This window comes from Propithecus coquereli, unplaced genomic scaffold (assembly GCF_000956105.1).
Source record: "Propithecus coquereli isolate 6110/MARCELLA unplaced genomic scaffold, Pcoq_1.0 Scaffold66, whole genome shotgun sequence".
NCBI classification, from domain to species: Eukaryota; Metazoa; Chordata; class Mammalia; order Primates; family Indriidae; genus Propithecus; species Propithecus coquereli.
Window position 1 is genome coordinate 2,916,333 of NW_012152618.1, and position 16,143 is coordinate 2,932,475.

Sequence of the window (16,143 nt, forward strand, 5' to 3'; positions counted from 1 at the left end):
CGCTCTTGCTCAGGTTGGTCTCGAACTCCTGACCTTGAGCGATCCACCCGCCTCGGCCTCCCAGAGTGCTAGGATTACAGGCGTGAGCCACCACGCCCGGCCTATGACTGTCTTCTTGATCCTTGAATCTCTGGGTGGGGGTGGGGGGCCAGGGCTGAGTGTGCTGCTTATGAAACAACCATACCTGGCTGATCACACAACAGAAAGGGCCTAAAAACGCTAGGTGGCATGAGGGAGCCCCTCCAGGATTACAAATGATCATAATTTCATTGGTGGTCACCAAAGAATTACTTGTATAAGAAAGTAAGTATCAGATTTTTTTCAAATACTTTAAAGTGCTCTAATCTCTAGTGCTATGTCATGGCGAAGCTGGCGAGGCCTCAAATAAAAATAAATAAATAAATCTGCCTTTATTTTTAAAGGCATGTAAGAACCGTCACATAGAACGTTCACATTGAGTTTGAAAGCCTTTGATCTCATATAGCAATGTGTGGGATTGTGACAAGCAAAAGGCCAACTTGCAGTTTAGAAATGTACCTTGTTAGAAATGATTATTTCTCTTTAAGAAATATCTCAACAAAAATCTTAAGATTTTTGCATTTATTCTGTCAGTCTTAATAGATCCGTGTAAAACAAAAATGAAAGTGAACCTTTAATCTTAAAGATTTAGAGAAATAATCTGGAGTGGGCTTTTTTTTTTCCTAAATGCCTTACAGTCTCCAAGATCTCAGCCATGCATGCACCCTGATGTTCTTTCTGAAGAAAAAATAACCGGGGGGATTCTAGAGCCTTCTTGCTTCCATAACTTACCCTGCCTTCCCCCACCCCCAATGTTTTTTGGAGTTGGCAAGACTGCATAATAAATTAACATGAAAAGCTGGAAAAGAATTAAGGGCTAACAGTTTCTACACTGAAAACTTTTTAAAAAATAAGATTAATAATGGTATTCTTTTCAATGTATGGATAGAAATAATATCTAACCAAAATCTGTTGTGGAAATATTCCTAATCCTGACAATTCTGCCTAGCAGTTTAATGCGATAAATGATCTAACTGATTAAGTTTTTTTTTTTTTAATTTTTTTGGGGAGAGTCTCATCTGTTGCCCGGGCTAGAGTGCCATGGCACCAGCCTAGCTCACAGCAACCTCAAACTCGTGGGCTCAAGTGATCAATCATCCTCCTGTGTAGCTGGGACATGCCTGGCTAATTTTTTCTATTTTTAGTTGCCCAGCTAATTTTTTCTATTTTTTTAGTAGAGAGGGGGTCTCGAACTCCTGACCTCAAGCTATCCTCCTGCCTCAGCCTCTCAGAGTGCTAGGATCATAGGCGTGAGCAACTGTGCCTGGCCCGATTTAGCTTTTTTTCCCTCCCCACTCCCAGACCTTTGAAATTTCCTGTGACAAGATGTGATTTGTAAAGATTCTACATAGAACTTATGCTAACTCCCTTCAAATAACAGAAAAATTACAATAATGCAACGATTTAACTTGCTGATCCAGGTTTGATTTTAATTACTTAAAACATGACAATGTTTGATCTCAATTGCTAATGATGACGGATTCATCTTTAGAGGAGCAGCGACAAGCGGTGGTTTACACTCGAACAACAGATTTTTAGGTTACCTCCCTACCTACTTCATGGGTCTCTCAGTGGTATATGTTACTTTCTGATAGTGCCTATTTTATGAATTCCTTAATTCTAATCTTGACATTACGATGTTACCCACAAATGTCTTACAAATTAAGTGCATCTTGCCTCTATCTTAAACTTTCTGTAGGAGTCTCTACAGACCTCTGACTCACCCTGAGTTCAAATACACAGAAATCAGCTGCCTTGAGCTTAACAGCAAGTTAATTCCTACACCATTTGTTTTTGTTTTGTTTTTTTGCCCTCATTTCTGTGCTGTGTTCAGATGTCATGTTAATTATTTGTTAAAGCTTACAGCTGGTAGATCTACATCTATCATGCTAAAGAACATTAATTGCCAGGTATAAGTCAGCATCAGTCCGCTCAATTATGGGATCTGACAGAGCACTGGTTATGAACGCAATCACTGGGGAAGGAGTAGGGTCTTGTACAGATTAGTGTCTAGGTGGTTTAACAGCTGCATAACTCTTTAATCCCAAAGGTCCCCTGATGAATTTATACAATGCCGTAGAAAAACGGTGCACAGTGGTAGGGCACAGCGGAGTCTCAGCTCAAGAGAATACAGAACAGACTGGTTTTGGCACCAGTATGTCTGTATCCCAGCTCCTAGCACAGTGCCAACAAAAAATACGTGCTCAGTCCATGTTAGCTACTGTATTATGTAGGTACTTCATAAATACTTGTTGAATGTGATTTTAAAGAGGCCAAATCAGGTGAAAGTAGAGTGACCTCAGATTTCTTCATTCAGTGCCAGACGTAGCCACACCGCATGGCAAGGACTGAGAACACCCAGTAGGACTTGATGTTTTGCAAGCTCATTTTAACAATATAGAGACAGTGAGATGCATTTGGACAAGGCCAGTACCACAGAAGCCATTTTGTATTTTGTAGCGATCAGGTCAGCTACCAGCTCCTCACTTCCAGTAAGTGGATATCCCCGTTAATTTCCAGCGTGTCAATACTGCTGAGCTCTTTAAACCTGTGCTTGTATTCCAGGCTGTGTACACCATTTATCGCAACCTTGAATTCTCTAACATCACAATAAATTATCATCTGAAAGGAAAGGAAACATACCATTAGTGGTTCCCCTTAATTTAAAAATTTTTGTTTGTTGCACGCTAATAGAGTGTCAGACTTTATACGCAGAGAAGCTCTCTTGGCCTGCTGCTGTTGACTTCCCTTCTGTGATTTCTAGGACTCTAGTTACACCTTCTGCCTTGTCTCACTCAGGAAGTTACTCTAACATGCACTTGAAGCCTCGCACCTTCCTTTCCTCGGCACACTCCCCTCCCTCAGCCCCATCCTGCCGAGTAGGAAGCAGCATCCTGCTGCTATCTTGACCTGCATTCACGGAGATTCTGATTCCAATGAGCAGGTTGGGAACAAGCGACCTGGATCCTGACTTTTCTGCCTCAAACGTGAGGGTCTTGGGTAAATCACACAACTCATGAAATGTCAGAGGCTTAAGGCACTTGCTAGGGATTGCATGGCTGCTTGGTGGTCCTGATTCCATCCCAGCTCAGCACGTCTTGGTCTCAGTCTGTTTCTCTAAAGCTCTTCGAAGCTGGGCATCCTGTGGGTCTAAGGAGCAATTTCTTAGCATTCTGGCAGATCCAGGTCAGGCTCGTCACTAGTGTTAGCCCTTCAGAGCTGTCTTTGCTCAAAACTCAAATAAGACAAACAAAAACCTGTTATCCTTTCACATCACCTTTACACCTACACTTCGCCCTGGTGAACCAAGCTCCCAGTGCCAGGCTGGGTTTCCACCCATCCTGAAAAGGCCAGTCTGGTGGCCGTGCACTGTGCCCTCCCTGCCCCTTGCCCCTGTGAAGGCCTCAGAAGAAAGCAGAGAGGGGCAGCACAAAGCAGAGAGGATTAGCAGCTTTGTTAACCGGCCCCATCCCCAGAGGCCAGACTGAGGCACGAAATCTTAATCCGCAAAGTAGCAAATTGAGGGTCTTTACTCTTTAATAGGAGCAGTGGAAATGGCTGCCAAGGAAAATCAGGAAGAGGGGGGCATTCTGTGGATCATACAAAATGAAGGCTCTGGGTCTACAGAGAGAATTGGGGAAATATCTGTAACCTGACACTACCCCCAGGAGAATGGTGGAAATCCCAGTTTCAACCAGGTGGAAGGGACTTTGTGTAATGTACGTTTAGCAAAATCCCAAGAAAACACCAACAGCCTCGTGCAGTAGCTCAGAAGGAAAAACAAGTGGCACCAGAGGGAGTCAATTAGTTACCTACATTGAATGAGAGCAAGCACAGAGCCAGCGGATTACAAACAAGTGGGAAAGACGTGACACACGCCCAGGTGAGCACACTACTGCAACACAACAAGGCACATCACATACAAAAACCCATCATGGAACAGCGGAATCCCTCACAACCATCTGATGTTATAGACCAGCTGGTAAGAAAATAAACTTCATTAAAAAGAAGAACCCGCAGATGAAATTACAATACTGAATGAGATTTTTTTTTTAAAGACTAGCCATAACTAGTAAGTAAATTTGAAACATCAAGAAGATACGTTTAAAATGAAAATAGTGGCATAATGGAAATATCTCAATGAAAGCATATTAAAAAGGCAAGAGGTAGAAGCAATTAGAAAGCATCTATCACTATGGAAAACTGACAACAATGATCAACATGAGGACAATTACTGAAGTCAAAAACTAACAGAAAAGATGATTTTTGAAAAGATACATCTATTCATCCTTTCAGCCAGCCATCCTTTTCACTCTACATCTACAGAAAAATGTCTGCAATGAGGTTCACCTAATCTCAATGGTATTGTTTGAATTAAAGGGTTGGGGATATTTTAATTTTCATCTTAATATTTTTCAGTATTATTTGAATTTATTATTATTGTCCTTTTTAATTTTAATAGATCCAAACTTAGGGCCCAGATAGGCCAAAAACAAGTTACATCATTAGCTTCCTGTCACCAGCCACAGGGATCAACTTCCTTCTAGAACGCTCACTTCTTGTTTCCCTCCAGTGGGCCCAAGTCACCCTTTATGCCCTGAGTCCTGCCAAGCCAACAACCCTGTGCTGCCCTTCCCACTGCAGTGACTTGTTCAAATCATGCCCTAGATCTGGAGAACCGACCTTCATCCTTCCATAGCCTTCCCATTCCTCTGAATTCCAAACCAGTATCCACAGCTCTCAGGGAACCTTCTATGATTAGCCCCCATCTGTCTAAACTCCACATACCAGGGCACTGCACTAGACTGGAGCTAAGCAATAAATATTAACATCAAATCACCATCTTCTACTCAGCCTTGATGTTTGTGCTTCTAACAAATAGCATGATAAGTCCTTGTGAACTCAAATGGTCCAGAGGATGTGGCAGTTTAAAATATTATAAAAGTATGACCTAAATCAATGGCCCTACGTGATCAGGGAGGCAGAGAGTCACCTAAGCTAGTGAATGAGCCTAGCCAACCACCCAGCATCCACAACTCAAAAGTATTCAGCTCTGCTCAGCATCACAGACATATATTTTGGGAAAGGTATGAGTTACCATAATATTCACATATTAGGGGACTCAGGATGACATGCCTTTTAGTTCCAAGGGACTAATGGATTTTTCCTTGAATACATGCAAACAGGACTAACTCCTTGGAAGAAAGGACTGTCACCTGAAACTATCTACCAGGACTGGAGATGACAGGCCATGCAAGTAAGTAGTTTTAGGGTTCCTACATCCTCAAGTCCATTCGGGATTAAACATGTGACTCCAGTCCTGAGACAGGTTTCTGTTAAAATTCCTACTAATCTTACCGAGCAATGGGCTTGCTTAAAAAATAAAAAAAGTTCCTATTCATCAATGACAAATGTCAAATAATCCCAATGCAAATGATACAGTACTCTACTGGCTCTTCCATTTATACCGATGGCCTACATCGGGGGCATTCAAATTACAATCTCCAAGTAAAAGAACAAAAAACCCACACACAGTCTCCACATGTTCAGTGAGGCCTTGATTTAAATGTACCATGTATCCTGCCCCTGCTTCCAGGACTCTTTTTCCTGTCCCATCTTCAAAAACTGTAATCTCACCTCAAAGTACATCCCAGGACTAAACGGGAAACAGGTAATATTTCTCTCTTCTTCTCCCCAGGACTCCTGAAGAAAAGAATTTCTTACAAATGCTTTGGTATTCAGGCGTGGGTTCAAGTGTAGAGCAATATCCTTTGATTTTCCTGCTAGTAGATCAACATTAAAGCTTTAGAGAGAAAACAGAAAACACTTTAACCAAGTAGGAGAGAGTAGTGGCAGTTTCTGCAATTTTAATAACCAGACTTGAACTATGATTATAACTACGTGAAACATACGTATGTGCATGGACATGGGAATGCAGATAAGGAGAAATTTTAAACGGAGTCAGCATTCCACTAAGATCTGCAAAATAAAAATACAAAAAAACTTTAAGATCAATGTTGAGGCTGAGATCTGGTTGGGCAGAAACTGAAGGCTTAGCACTAGTCAACTGAATAATTACTTCAGGCTACAGGAATCTGGGATCCTTTCAAGCAGGTATTCTCTCTAAATCATTTACGTGTTCTTTCCTTCTTGAAAGTATGCTAGTTTCTAGGAAAAAGCTCTAACTTCAAGCTGTCAGAAGTCTGGAAATTTCTGGAAAAGTTTCTTAAAGCAGAAATTTTCCAAGTCATATGACACAAGGGGCCCTAAAAAATGCTGCTGGATCTAACGGACTGCCCTGGGGTTCTATGAGGCAAGGGTGGGCCTCGTAGGCAAAAATGCTGCTCTTGCCTGGCCAGAAAAAGCCTAGGTCAGAACACTGGACTTTAGCCTTGGCTCTGCCACCAACTAGTTGTCAGCAGCGTAACCTCTTTCTTTAATACCTTCACCTTGCAAATGAGGACTATGACGCAGCCTACTTTTAGCTCATGAGAAGGTTACAGGTGTAAGGCCGTAACAGGCACACGTGGAAAGTATTCACACTGTTTCTGGCGACTTAAGGATACTGACCCTTTGGCAGTTGTATTCACTTCTCCTTTGATGACGACAGTTCGTCCAGGGCCCATGGGGGAGTTCAACCTTGCAATGAATGGCAGGGTCTGAAAAGAAGCCACAGTCAGGACTAGGAGGCCTGCAGAAAGGGAACTTGTGGGAAAACTCGTGTCCAAAGAACACAGGACATGTTTAAGAGTAATGACCCTGTAAAGCCCATTGAAGGGACAGATTAAGTCTGCCCTGGTCCCAGCTGGGTCCCCTGCAGCAGCATGGTGCCTGGCTCACGTCAAACACTCAACGACTGCGTGTAAGATGACAAGATGCGTGGACAAGGAGTGGGACCTGATACCCTCTGTGTGAGTGAAACCGACTCTGGGAAAGCCACCTGTCCTGGGGGCTGATGCAGGGCTGTGTTCTGCTTGAAGGGGAAGCAGCCGCGCTGGGGGAGTTGAAACATACATGCATGGCTCACAGACACATGCCTGGCTGACCCTCGTGTCTGTCCAGGAACAGCGTACAAATGCAGAGTGCGAGTGGCTGCTTTGGGCTCACTGGGGTCAGAGGTTACACAACAGCTAATAATAACTTAATTTTTATATAGAGTTAAGAAAATTTGGGGCTCTTCAAACCTTTGACAAAGAGTTGGTAGGTAGTATTTTGGTGCAAGTCAAAGTGTGATTGACAGTCGAATCTTTGCTCTTGGTGCAGACAGTTCTGGGTACGATTTTAGAAAAGTCTCCTTCTCTAATACTAGGCTGTAGGGGAAACAGTTCTACAGTAAGGTAGGGAAGGAATGAAGCTGCCTGCCAAGGTCTAAACTGTTCATTTTCTAGGCAATTTTATAAAATGTTCCACATGTAATAACCCAGACACAAATACTAAAAAATTGTGGCATACCAGCTTTTATATCCATTGGAAGAGAAAGAAAATATGAGAATGTTCGGAAGGGAAGAATTACATTTTATAACATGAGCAATTTGACTCTGTGGCTGTACTGAGCGGAGCCCGGCCAGAGCGTGAGATGTTAGTGCCTGCTCCGCCCTGGGTCTGACGTACAGGCAGCCAGTGCTTTAAGACAGGGCTGTGTGAGCTTGTAAAGGGCTATTCGGGTTGAGAATAGAGTCTGATTGTCCTGTTCATTTAAATCCTTTATCCTCCACCAAAAATGAATGATTTTTCATAGGACAACATATGACCTCCAAACACATCTCACTTGTTCTTTCCAGGGTGGCCCCAGAGTGCTGAGATTATATTCTACCTGTGAATATGAATGCACTGAGATCAGTAAGTCTTCACTTTTTCCATTGGTCATAGCAAAGACGCAATTTGTAAACTGCACTTTTTCCCACAGGGGGAGAAGATACACGTGGAAGCTCACTGGCCAATGCACTGACTGATGATGGATATTTATAAATACTTCCTGACAGTGCTACTCACCAGGTGAGAGTGAGATAGCTCATTTACATAAGAATGGTGAGTAGTGGTGGCAGAAACTGACAGGTTAAGCAGCGGCAAAAACCTATCAAGTGCCAGGCACCAGAAGAAGTACATGCCTCGATTTTCAAATGATTAGTTCCGTCCTAGCCTCACAGGAAAAACATAATTTTTTACAAACCAGCCTTCCTGCCACCTGACTTCCATGCAACCAAGAGAACATTTTAAAACTGGTGGTTTATTAAAAGATTGTATATTTACATTTTCTTTACTTATCTCTGTCAGTTCCACAGTAGATGGTTGGGTATTTTGTAAATCCTGAAGAAAAGATAATAAAGATTAATTTTTAACATCTATCAGAACATCTTTTCTAAATATAACCTACTTGACATATCAAAAAATTATAAATGGTACTAAACATGAAAATATGCTTGAAAATTATGATCGAAAAATGCACTACGCATTGGGTCCTTTGCTCCCGACCAAATGGGCAAACATTAAAGAGAATGAGCTCTAATGGCAACAAGAAAGTGAGCAGACAGGCACAGCTATTGAGAGTGCAAATTGTTACCATCTTTTCGGAGGGCAAGTTAGCGGTATCTGTCAAAACTTAAAATGCAAAACAGTCATGCATCGCTTCACAAAGGGGATGCATTCTGAGAAATGCATCATCAGGCGATTTCACTGTTGTACGCCCGTCATAGAGTTACTTGCACAAACCTACATAGTATAGCCCACTGCTACAAACCTATACAGCATGTTATAGTACCGAATACTGCGGGCAATCGTAACACAATGGTAAGGATTTGTGTATCTAAATATATCTAAACATAGAAAAGGTACAGTAAAAATACGGTATTACAATCTTATGGAACCACTGTGGCATATGACTGTACTCTTTGACTCAGACATTCCACGTCTAGGAAACTATCTTACAGAAACACTCCATTGTACTCCCATGTAAAGGAAATATCCACTACCTAGCTAATTATTGTGTGTGTGCGTGTGTGTGTTTGTTTTGCTAGAACCACACTAGATTTGAGATCCTATAGATAATAAAGCCCTGGTTGATAAATAACATCCTACTAGTTTAAAAAAATTCACTTCCAAGAAATTAATAGTCTACTGAGGGAGATATCTGCATTATTTTTATCTCAAAATTAGTGTTAATTAAAGATGTTTTCTACCAATTCATGAGAAAACACCATCAAACAAGACCCCAAGGTGTGGACGGACACTCACCGAGCTGAAGCTAAAACCAACTGAGTGAACGTTGACTTTGCCATAAATGCCCAGAGTATCTATTTTCTCCAGGCCGATCCTGTGGGCGTAGAGCAGAGTGTGTTTTCCATTTACAGCCACCTACAAGGACACAGAAAACAACCACCCCCCAAAAAAACAGTTAATAAATGAACTTATCCAAATGGAAATGTTTCCTTGGGTTTAATTTCATACCTTCTCCCACAGGTCTCCACATGTCTGACCAAACTGTGACTAAGAGCATCCGCAACACTAGTAGTGTTTCTTAACTTCTTTTGAATTCCTGATCTGATTAAGCACCGTGGACTGTCTCTTTCTAGATAAACATACGCATTCACAAATACATGTATGTATGCATGTGTGCACTGTGCATACATGTGAGACACCCCAGGTTCAAAGCCCGACCCCACCCTTCAAAGCCCCTGCATAGGTGCCCTGGAGGCCCGTGAAGCCAGGTTAAAGGTCTGCCCTACACCATCTCCACCACATTGTCCTTGGGGACCATACTCTAAGAGAGACCACGTAGGTGGCAGTCGCTCAGTAAATATTGTTGAATTTGCTAAATGAATGAACATGGGCAAGTTATCCAACTTATCTGAGATTCTGTTTTCTTATTTGTAAGTAAGTACAATCTCTACCTCAATGGGCTACGGTGATGAGATGACAGTAAGGTAGCTTCTGCGAGTTCTCAGCACAGTGCCTGCCACACAGGAACTCAGTATACAGGACTCCTTTTCCCCGCCTCCCAAATGCTGGGCACCGTGTTGGGTTATATGTGGAAAACATAAGCAGTGCACAATATGGTCTGTGACTCAAGGAACTTGAAGTCCCATTGGGGAGCAAAGTAAACACATGATAAAACTAAAGCACAACGGTATAGGAACAACTGTTAAAAAGAAAGATAGAGACACAAGGGCTCAGAAGACCAGAGAAGGGAGAACTGAACGGAGTTCAGGAGATTTAGGGGAGACTTTCTAGTGGGAGCAGTGTCCTGAAGGACACAAAGGATCAGCAGCAGGGATAGGAGAGTGTTCACCCGAATCAGTACGAGTCCAGCACAGCGCCATCGGCTGGACAGACAGCAGGCGTGAGAGCCTCTAAGGCCACACCCTACCTTACACCCATGCACTAGGTATAAAACATTCCTTGAAGCCAGTGATAGAATTTGCTGCACAAAGGATTTCTAAGATTCCCCTCTGGATCTAAAATCTCATGATCCCACAGAGCTGCCTTGTGGCAAGACTTAAATATACAAAACTCTTCTAATTTCTATACTCAGATTCTCCACCTGTCTGATAGTTCCAGATTTCCCCATACTTTGGGTGGTGATGGTTATAATTTACTCTCCCATAATTAACATAATGCTGTGTCAGTTCAGAACTCAGCCCTGCTAGGATAAATTCGATCTAATAAAAAGATCTGGTCACACTGGACCTGTATTTCTACACAGCAACAACTGGCTGGAGAGAGTAGCTGTGACCCCCACCCCCTCACATTTAGGTACCTGCCTGGTTCTATTTTAGAGAAAAAATTACAAAGCCAAACTATTTCTTGAATTTAGGAAATACAAGGTGAGTTCACAAACGTGAAAAGCTTCCCTGTGTGCTCATTCTCACTAATGAGGATTCAACTTGTCATTCTCCAAAACCTACCTGGAATTTGTCCTTCAGGACCATAATCACGATTTCAAAAGACTTTTCCTTTTGGAAAGGCGTGTCATAGGTGATCTCTTCCCATCCCCATTTTTCATTTTTCAGAGTATTGCAAACAATGCAGTTGGACCTTTTGAAACGAGGATTGAAATGAAAGGCCACGTCGGCTCGAGGTTTCACGCTGCTGCCACACTGTAAGTCCACCTGGAATCTGTATGTGGGAAAAAACAGGGGCCCCATGAGCGCTCAGGAAGGGAGGACGCAAGGAAGGATCCAGCAAGCACTACACTCCAGGCCGAGCGATGGATGACTGATAACCCCTTCTTGTTCATTCACCCACGTGGCCTAAAAGAGCTAGTTTCCTAATCTTCCTTTCCTTCTTCCTTAGTAACACAGAGCTCCTGAGTTTGAGCTGGGTCCAGATCTGCCTGGAATAAGAACCTATCTTTTCCAGCTTCCCTTGCAGCTAGGCCTGCTCATGTGGTTAAAGTGCTGCCAATGAAATGGAAGCGAAGTGCTCAGGAAAACTACTGGAAACTGCCTTAAAGCAGGCACCTGTCTTTCATCCACCCCCAAATACCACATGTACCCACCCAGCCACCCACAGCATGGATGTGAGGGCTGGAGATCTAGCTTCCAAGGATCATGACGAAGAAGACCTTAGCTCACCCTAGGGTTAGCAAAGTGCTGAGCTGGAAAAAAGCCTACTTCCCTAATGACTTGATAGAGTTGACTGAAAAGGTCTGGGCTGTCCCCTAGAGACTTAATTTTCTTATCTTATTTAAAATGCTGTTGTTTGGGTGTCAGCTGCATGGAGCTGAGCCCAGTGCTAACCGATATACCTCAGTCCAGAGTTTGAAGCCAAAGCACACACTCAGTAAAACATTCTGAAATAGATCTTAAGAGATGTGGGAATGTTAGACTGTAACTGGGCTGTCCCTGTCATCTGACCGCTATTCCCTTCTATAATGACATATCCAATTCATTATATTGAAATCAGACATATAGCAATGAAATAAAAATGTCCAATAACTTTTGTTCAGTCATTCATTCCAATATCCTGAGCACCTTGGCCAGGGCTGCTGATAACAGCAAATCAAGCCTCAAAATATCAAAATGGTCTCACCCACATTGTTTTTTGTTGTTCCACAATCACGGCAAGACAGTTCGCTCATGTTCTTTCTTACAGCACAATGACCGTACCTGTCTGTGTCACTAGGAACATGCCCACGTATAACAATCAAAGTTCCAGGCTCCAGCTGCTCAGGAATAGTGCCAACATAGGGGATTGCCTAAGGGAAAAATGTTAACAAATGTACATTTACACAAACAAAAGTATTTACTAAGCAATTATAGCCAGAATTCATTATTGATAGTGAAAGAGTACATTTTTAAAGGCCGCACATAGATCTGCTCAGAATCTAGCATTTTCCAAGTCATCTTCACTATTCAAACAGCTACAAGGGAACAACATGGCTAGGATATTTGTAATACCTGCAAACTACTCTTGAGTTCCTTGGAAAAGTCACAAGATAAATACTATTCACAATATTTTTTATTTGGCTGAGGGTTTTGTAAAATAACATTTCTACTTCCACTCAATATGATAATTCTGATAATAGAAAAAACAACAACATCCTGCAGCTGTTAAGATAACTGAGGAAGTTCTAAATGAACCGACATCTCCAAAATGTGGGAAAAGCAGAATTCTAGAAAACAGTTTATATAGCATGATATATGCATGTAAAAAAACAGATATGGAAAAGGAGATACATACACAGCACACGTTTCACCATGTCCCTCAGGAAGGATATACAAAAAGCTGGTAAGAGAACTGAGTACCACGGTAAAAGGAAAATTCATGTTTCACTAAAACCTTCAGATACTGTTTGAATTTTTAAAAAAATGAATTGCACATATTATGTTTAAATGTTCAAAATAAGAGTTAAAAAAAGGACAAGCCACTGGTTTTGACATAAATGTAGCTTTAAATTTTGAAGACAGATTATCTTCGAATTATTGGGTGCTAGGTAACACGGGAGCAGGCAGAAGCTGAGTGTCAGAAGGACACTGACAGAATCGGAAAACGGCAAGAGGGGAGCTGGTTCGGGAAGGAAGACTGGAGTTTAGGTTTGAACTGCTGGTCTTGCAGGGCTGAGCTGGAGATTCACACTGGGTGGAAGGCCGGAGCTGTGCACATACTGAACAGATCTACAGGTGATTGGTAAAGACATTAAAGAAAAGAAAGAGAGAAGTTAAAGACCAGATTTTACTAGTAAAGCCAAGCATGAAATTAGCAAAAAACGAGAGGGCAGAGCCTTGATGAGGAAATCAAGGCAGCCCAAATCAACTCTCAGGCAGGCAGTCTGGCAACAAAGGGAGAAAATGGCCCAAAGGCTGAAAGGGACCATACAGGTTAAAGAAGAATGATTTTATTGTTTTGTGTTGTAAGATAGAACGGGAAGGTAGGAAGGGAGGTACTTAGAATACTAAGGTGAGAAGGATAAAGTGGAAGCAAGGTTCCTAAGCAAATTCAAATGACCAGCTTTTCAGCAGCAGATGGGATTAATGTTGACAAGTGGTTTATTAACTTGGAGTAACAACCAATTCTGTTTAATTTCTGAATAACTTCCTAGCCAGCTTGAATTAATCACATCTTAAGAACTATAAACAACAGTAATAAAAACACATAGGTAGATAATGAAAAACAGAATTCACTGATGGCATTTCTGGTATAAAGTGAAGATACTGTCTTCCAAATTATTCACTCAGTTTGAATGGAAAGAAAAGTGAGCCTGACTTTTAAAAATCTTAGAATTCTATCAGTTGAACTAGTCAAAGAAATATACTAAATAAGAAAAAAAAAATAGGCCAGTTACAATATTTATCTTTTCCAAGAAGCGTTAATATGGATAGAGTCTACTATCAATGTGGACCAACTTTTAGAAACATTAATGAAATAAAAATTAAAATGTGGCTGTTCTGTGTCTTTATACGCCTAATAAAGAATATAATAGACACTCAATAAACACTTGATTGTTTGAACTGAACACTAACAAGATAAAATAACCATGATGTAAGAAAACCATTTTTCTAAGTCTAGCTTAGATATCCTTATTGATTAACTTAAAATAGCTAAGTTATTTTTGTCTTTTGAACATTGGAAGGGCAACTAGCTACAAATGGGAGAAGAACATCAGGGAACTACGCGCCCCTAACACTATGAATATTTAACAGCAGTGAAATTTAAAGACGGACAAAAATGTTGTTTTGCCACTCAGTTCAGTCCTTCTACCTCTGTCTAACCTTTTCTACACTTTTGTGAGAATTAATCATAAAACAAAGAAACTAAAAACAAATGAAAAAGCTATTTGCCAAAAAGAATATTTCCCTTGGAAACATTTTATCGTGAACTATCTCAGAATGGCAACCAGGCCATTCCAGAGGCCTGAAGGCAGTTCTTGCTGTCAAAGAGAACTACTTCTCTGGACCCACTTCCTCAAGAAATGAAGTCTAATTTTTGTTTCAACTCTACAGTTGAGGGTGCACGTGCCAGAAATTACAGGAGTCATCAGTACGCTAGCGTAACCGAAGAACCAGCCCGATCTGGTTCAACTTTGTGTAACAAAAGGGTAAGTTGCTGTTCAGTTGCCACGGACCCCCAGGTTGCAAGTTACATAACCTGAATTGTGCTCAGATGAACCAACCAGGCAACCATGGGCAGAACCTAAGTGCTCAGACCAAGGAGCAAGACCAAATTAAGAAGTGGACACCACATGGCATGATCCATGATCCAATCAGATCGAGCTGTGGCATCGCCCATGGCAGGATCCAGTTGGATTATGCCTCCTAGCATCACCTCTTTCCAAAATCCAACCAGATCATGCCTCATTACCCTCTGCCTATAAAACCTGCTCCAGTCCCCAGCTCAGGGACGCAGATTTGAACCTGACTCCTGTCCCCTTGCTCAGCAGCCTTGCAACAAACTTTTCTCCACAAAGGAACCAGCACTTTGATGTTTGGTCTTCCATCGCGCAGGGGCAAAGGGACCAAGTAAAGTTCGGTAACACTAGAATCAAGATATGCAAGGATTTTAATCTATAAAGTTATTTTCTAAATAACATTTAAATAAGGCATATTTGTGTATGAAGGGCAAAACAGTGTAACCTGACCATCTGTTCCATCCTGGCTTGAGCCAAGATGACACCAGTCACCCTTAGCAGACAGCCTGTTTGTTTTGCTTTTTTTTAATTTTTGCAGAAAGTCAGTCTACAACCTTGAGATGTTTTTAATTCTAACATGCACAAAATCATTTTAAATGTCTCACTGGCTTCAAATTCAGTAAGTTTTCCTTTTGAAACCTACTATGGCTAAAAGGCTATTTCTTCTAAAACCGAGACTGCTTGATATTGTGGTTTTACCTCATTCTTGCGCAATGACATTAAAACTTAGGCAAAAAAGCGACAAAGTAAACAATAAAAACTTGAATCCACACACACTAACAAGACTGGTTTAGGGCCTTACTTCAAGGACCCTCCCACTCTTTGTTGCCCCAAATTTGGGGTTTACCAAAAAAAAGCAGTTGTCCTATCTCAGACCTAAGTTCAGGGTTCAGCTTCAGATAAGTGGAAATCAGACATTCCTGAAGATTCTCACCACTACATAAAACTAAAGTAAGTTCTTTACTGCTCAGGACATGTTAAGGTCTATGGAAAATAACCTGCTCTCTCGCTTCTGTCCGTATGCTTAAGCAAAAAATAAAGAGGGAGGAGAGTACGTTTCACACAGCCGCAAGCCTCAACAAAATAAAGTAACAGCTAGCTTAGAGGGCCAGAACGCCCTGGAGCACTGAAACGCCCAGGGGTGCCTCATGTACTCAGATAGCAGGGAGTGAAACGTACTCTGACTTAAGACAGGATGTTAAATGCATTTTTGACTAAGATTAATAATGATAAATGCTGTTCTAGGCTTCCATGATCCTGCTTGCGCAGACAGATGACTTTACAGGATGTGGTTTTTGCCTTTAAAAGAGCCTGTCTCTCCTGGCTCGGGGCTGCTCTCTGTGCTGCTGCCTCTCGGCGGTGCAGAGGGTAGCCGCTGGCCAGCTAATAAAGACTCACAATTTGGCTCAATTCAGTCTCTCAGTGGTCACTTCTCACACTCC

At 41.8% G+C, this 16,143-nt stretch overlaps 1 protein-coding gene across 2 annotated transcripts in view; it reads right to left on the bottom strand.

Annotated features, from left to right (window-relative positions):
* Positions 1–2,490: 2,490 nt before the first annotated feature.
* The window catches only part of LGALS8 (lectin, galactoside-binding, soluble, 8), a 17,823-nt gene continuing 4,170 nt past the window's right edge, over positions 2,491–16,143 (bottom strand). For both annotated transcript variants that reach the window (XM_012660296.1, XM_012660298.1), the window contains exons 3-9: positions 12,183–12,271; positions 10,980–11,190; positions 9,310–9,429; positions 8,329–8,385; positions 6,649–6,737; positions 5,716–5,881; positions 2,491–2,700 (exon numbers count right to left, since the gene is read on the bottom strand). In XM_012660296.1, coding sequence (XP_012515750.1) covers positions 2,551–2,700; positions 5,716–5,881; positions 6,649–6,737; positions 8,329–8,385; positions 9,310–9,429; positions 10,980–11,190; positions 12,183–12,271 — 882 coding nt within the window. In that variant the 3' untranslated portion in view covers positions 2,491–2,550. The remainder of the gene's footprint in view (positions 2,701–5,715; positions 5,882–6,648; positions 6,738–8,328; positions 8,386–9,309; positions 9,430–10,979; positions 11,191–12,182; positions 12,272–16,143) is intronic.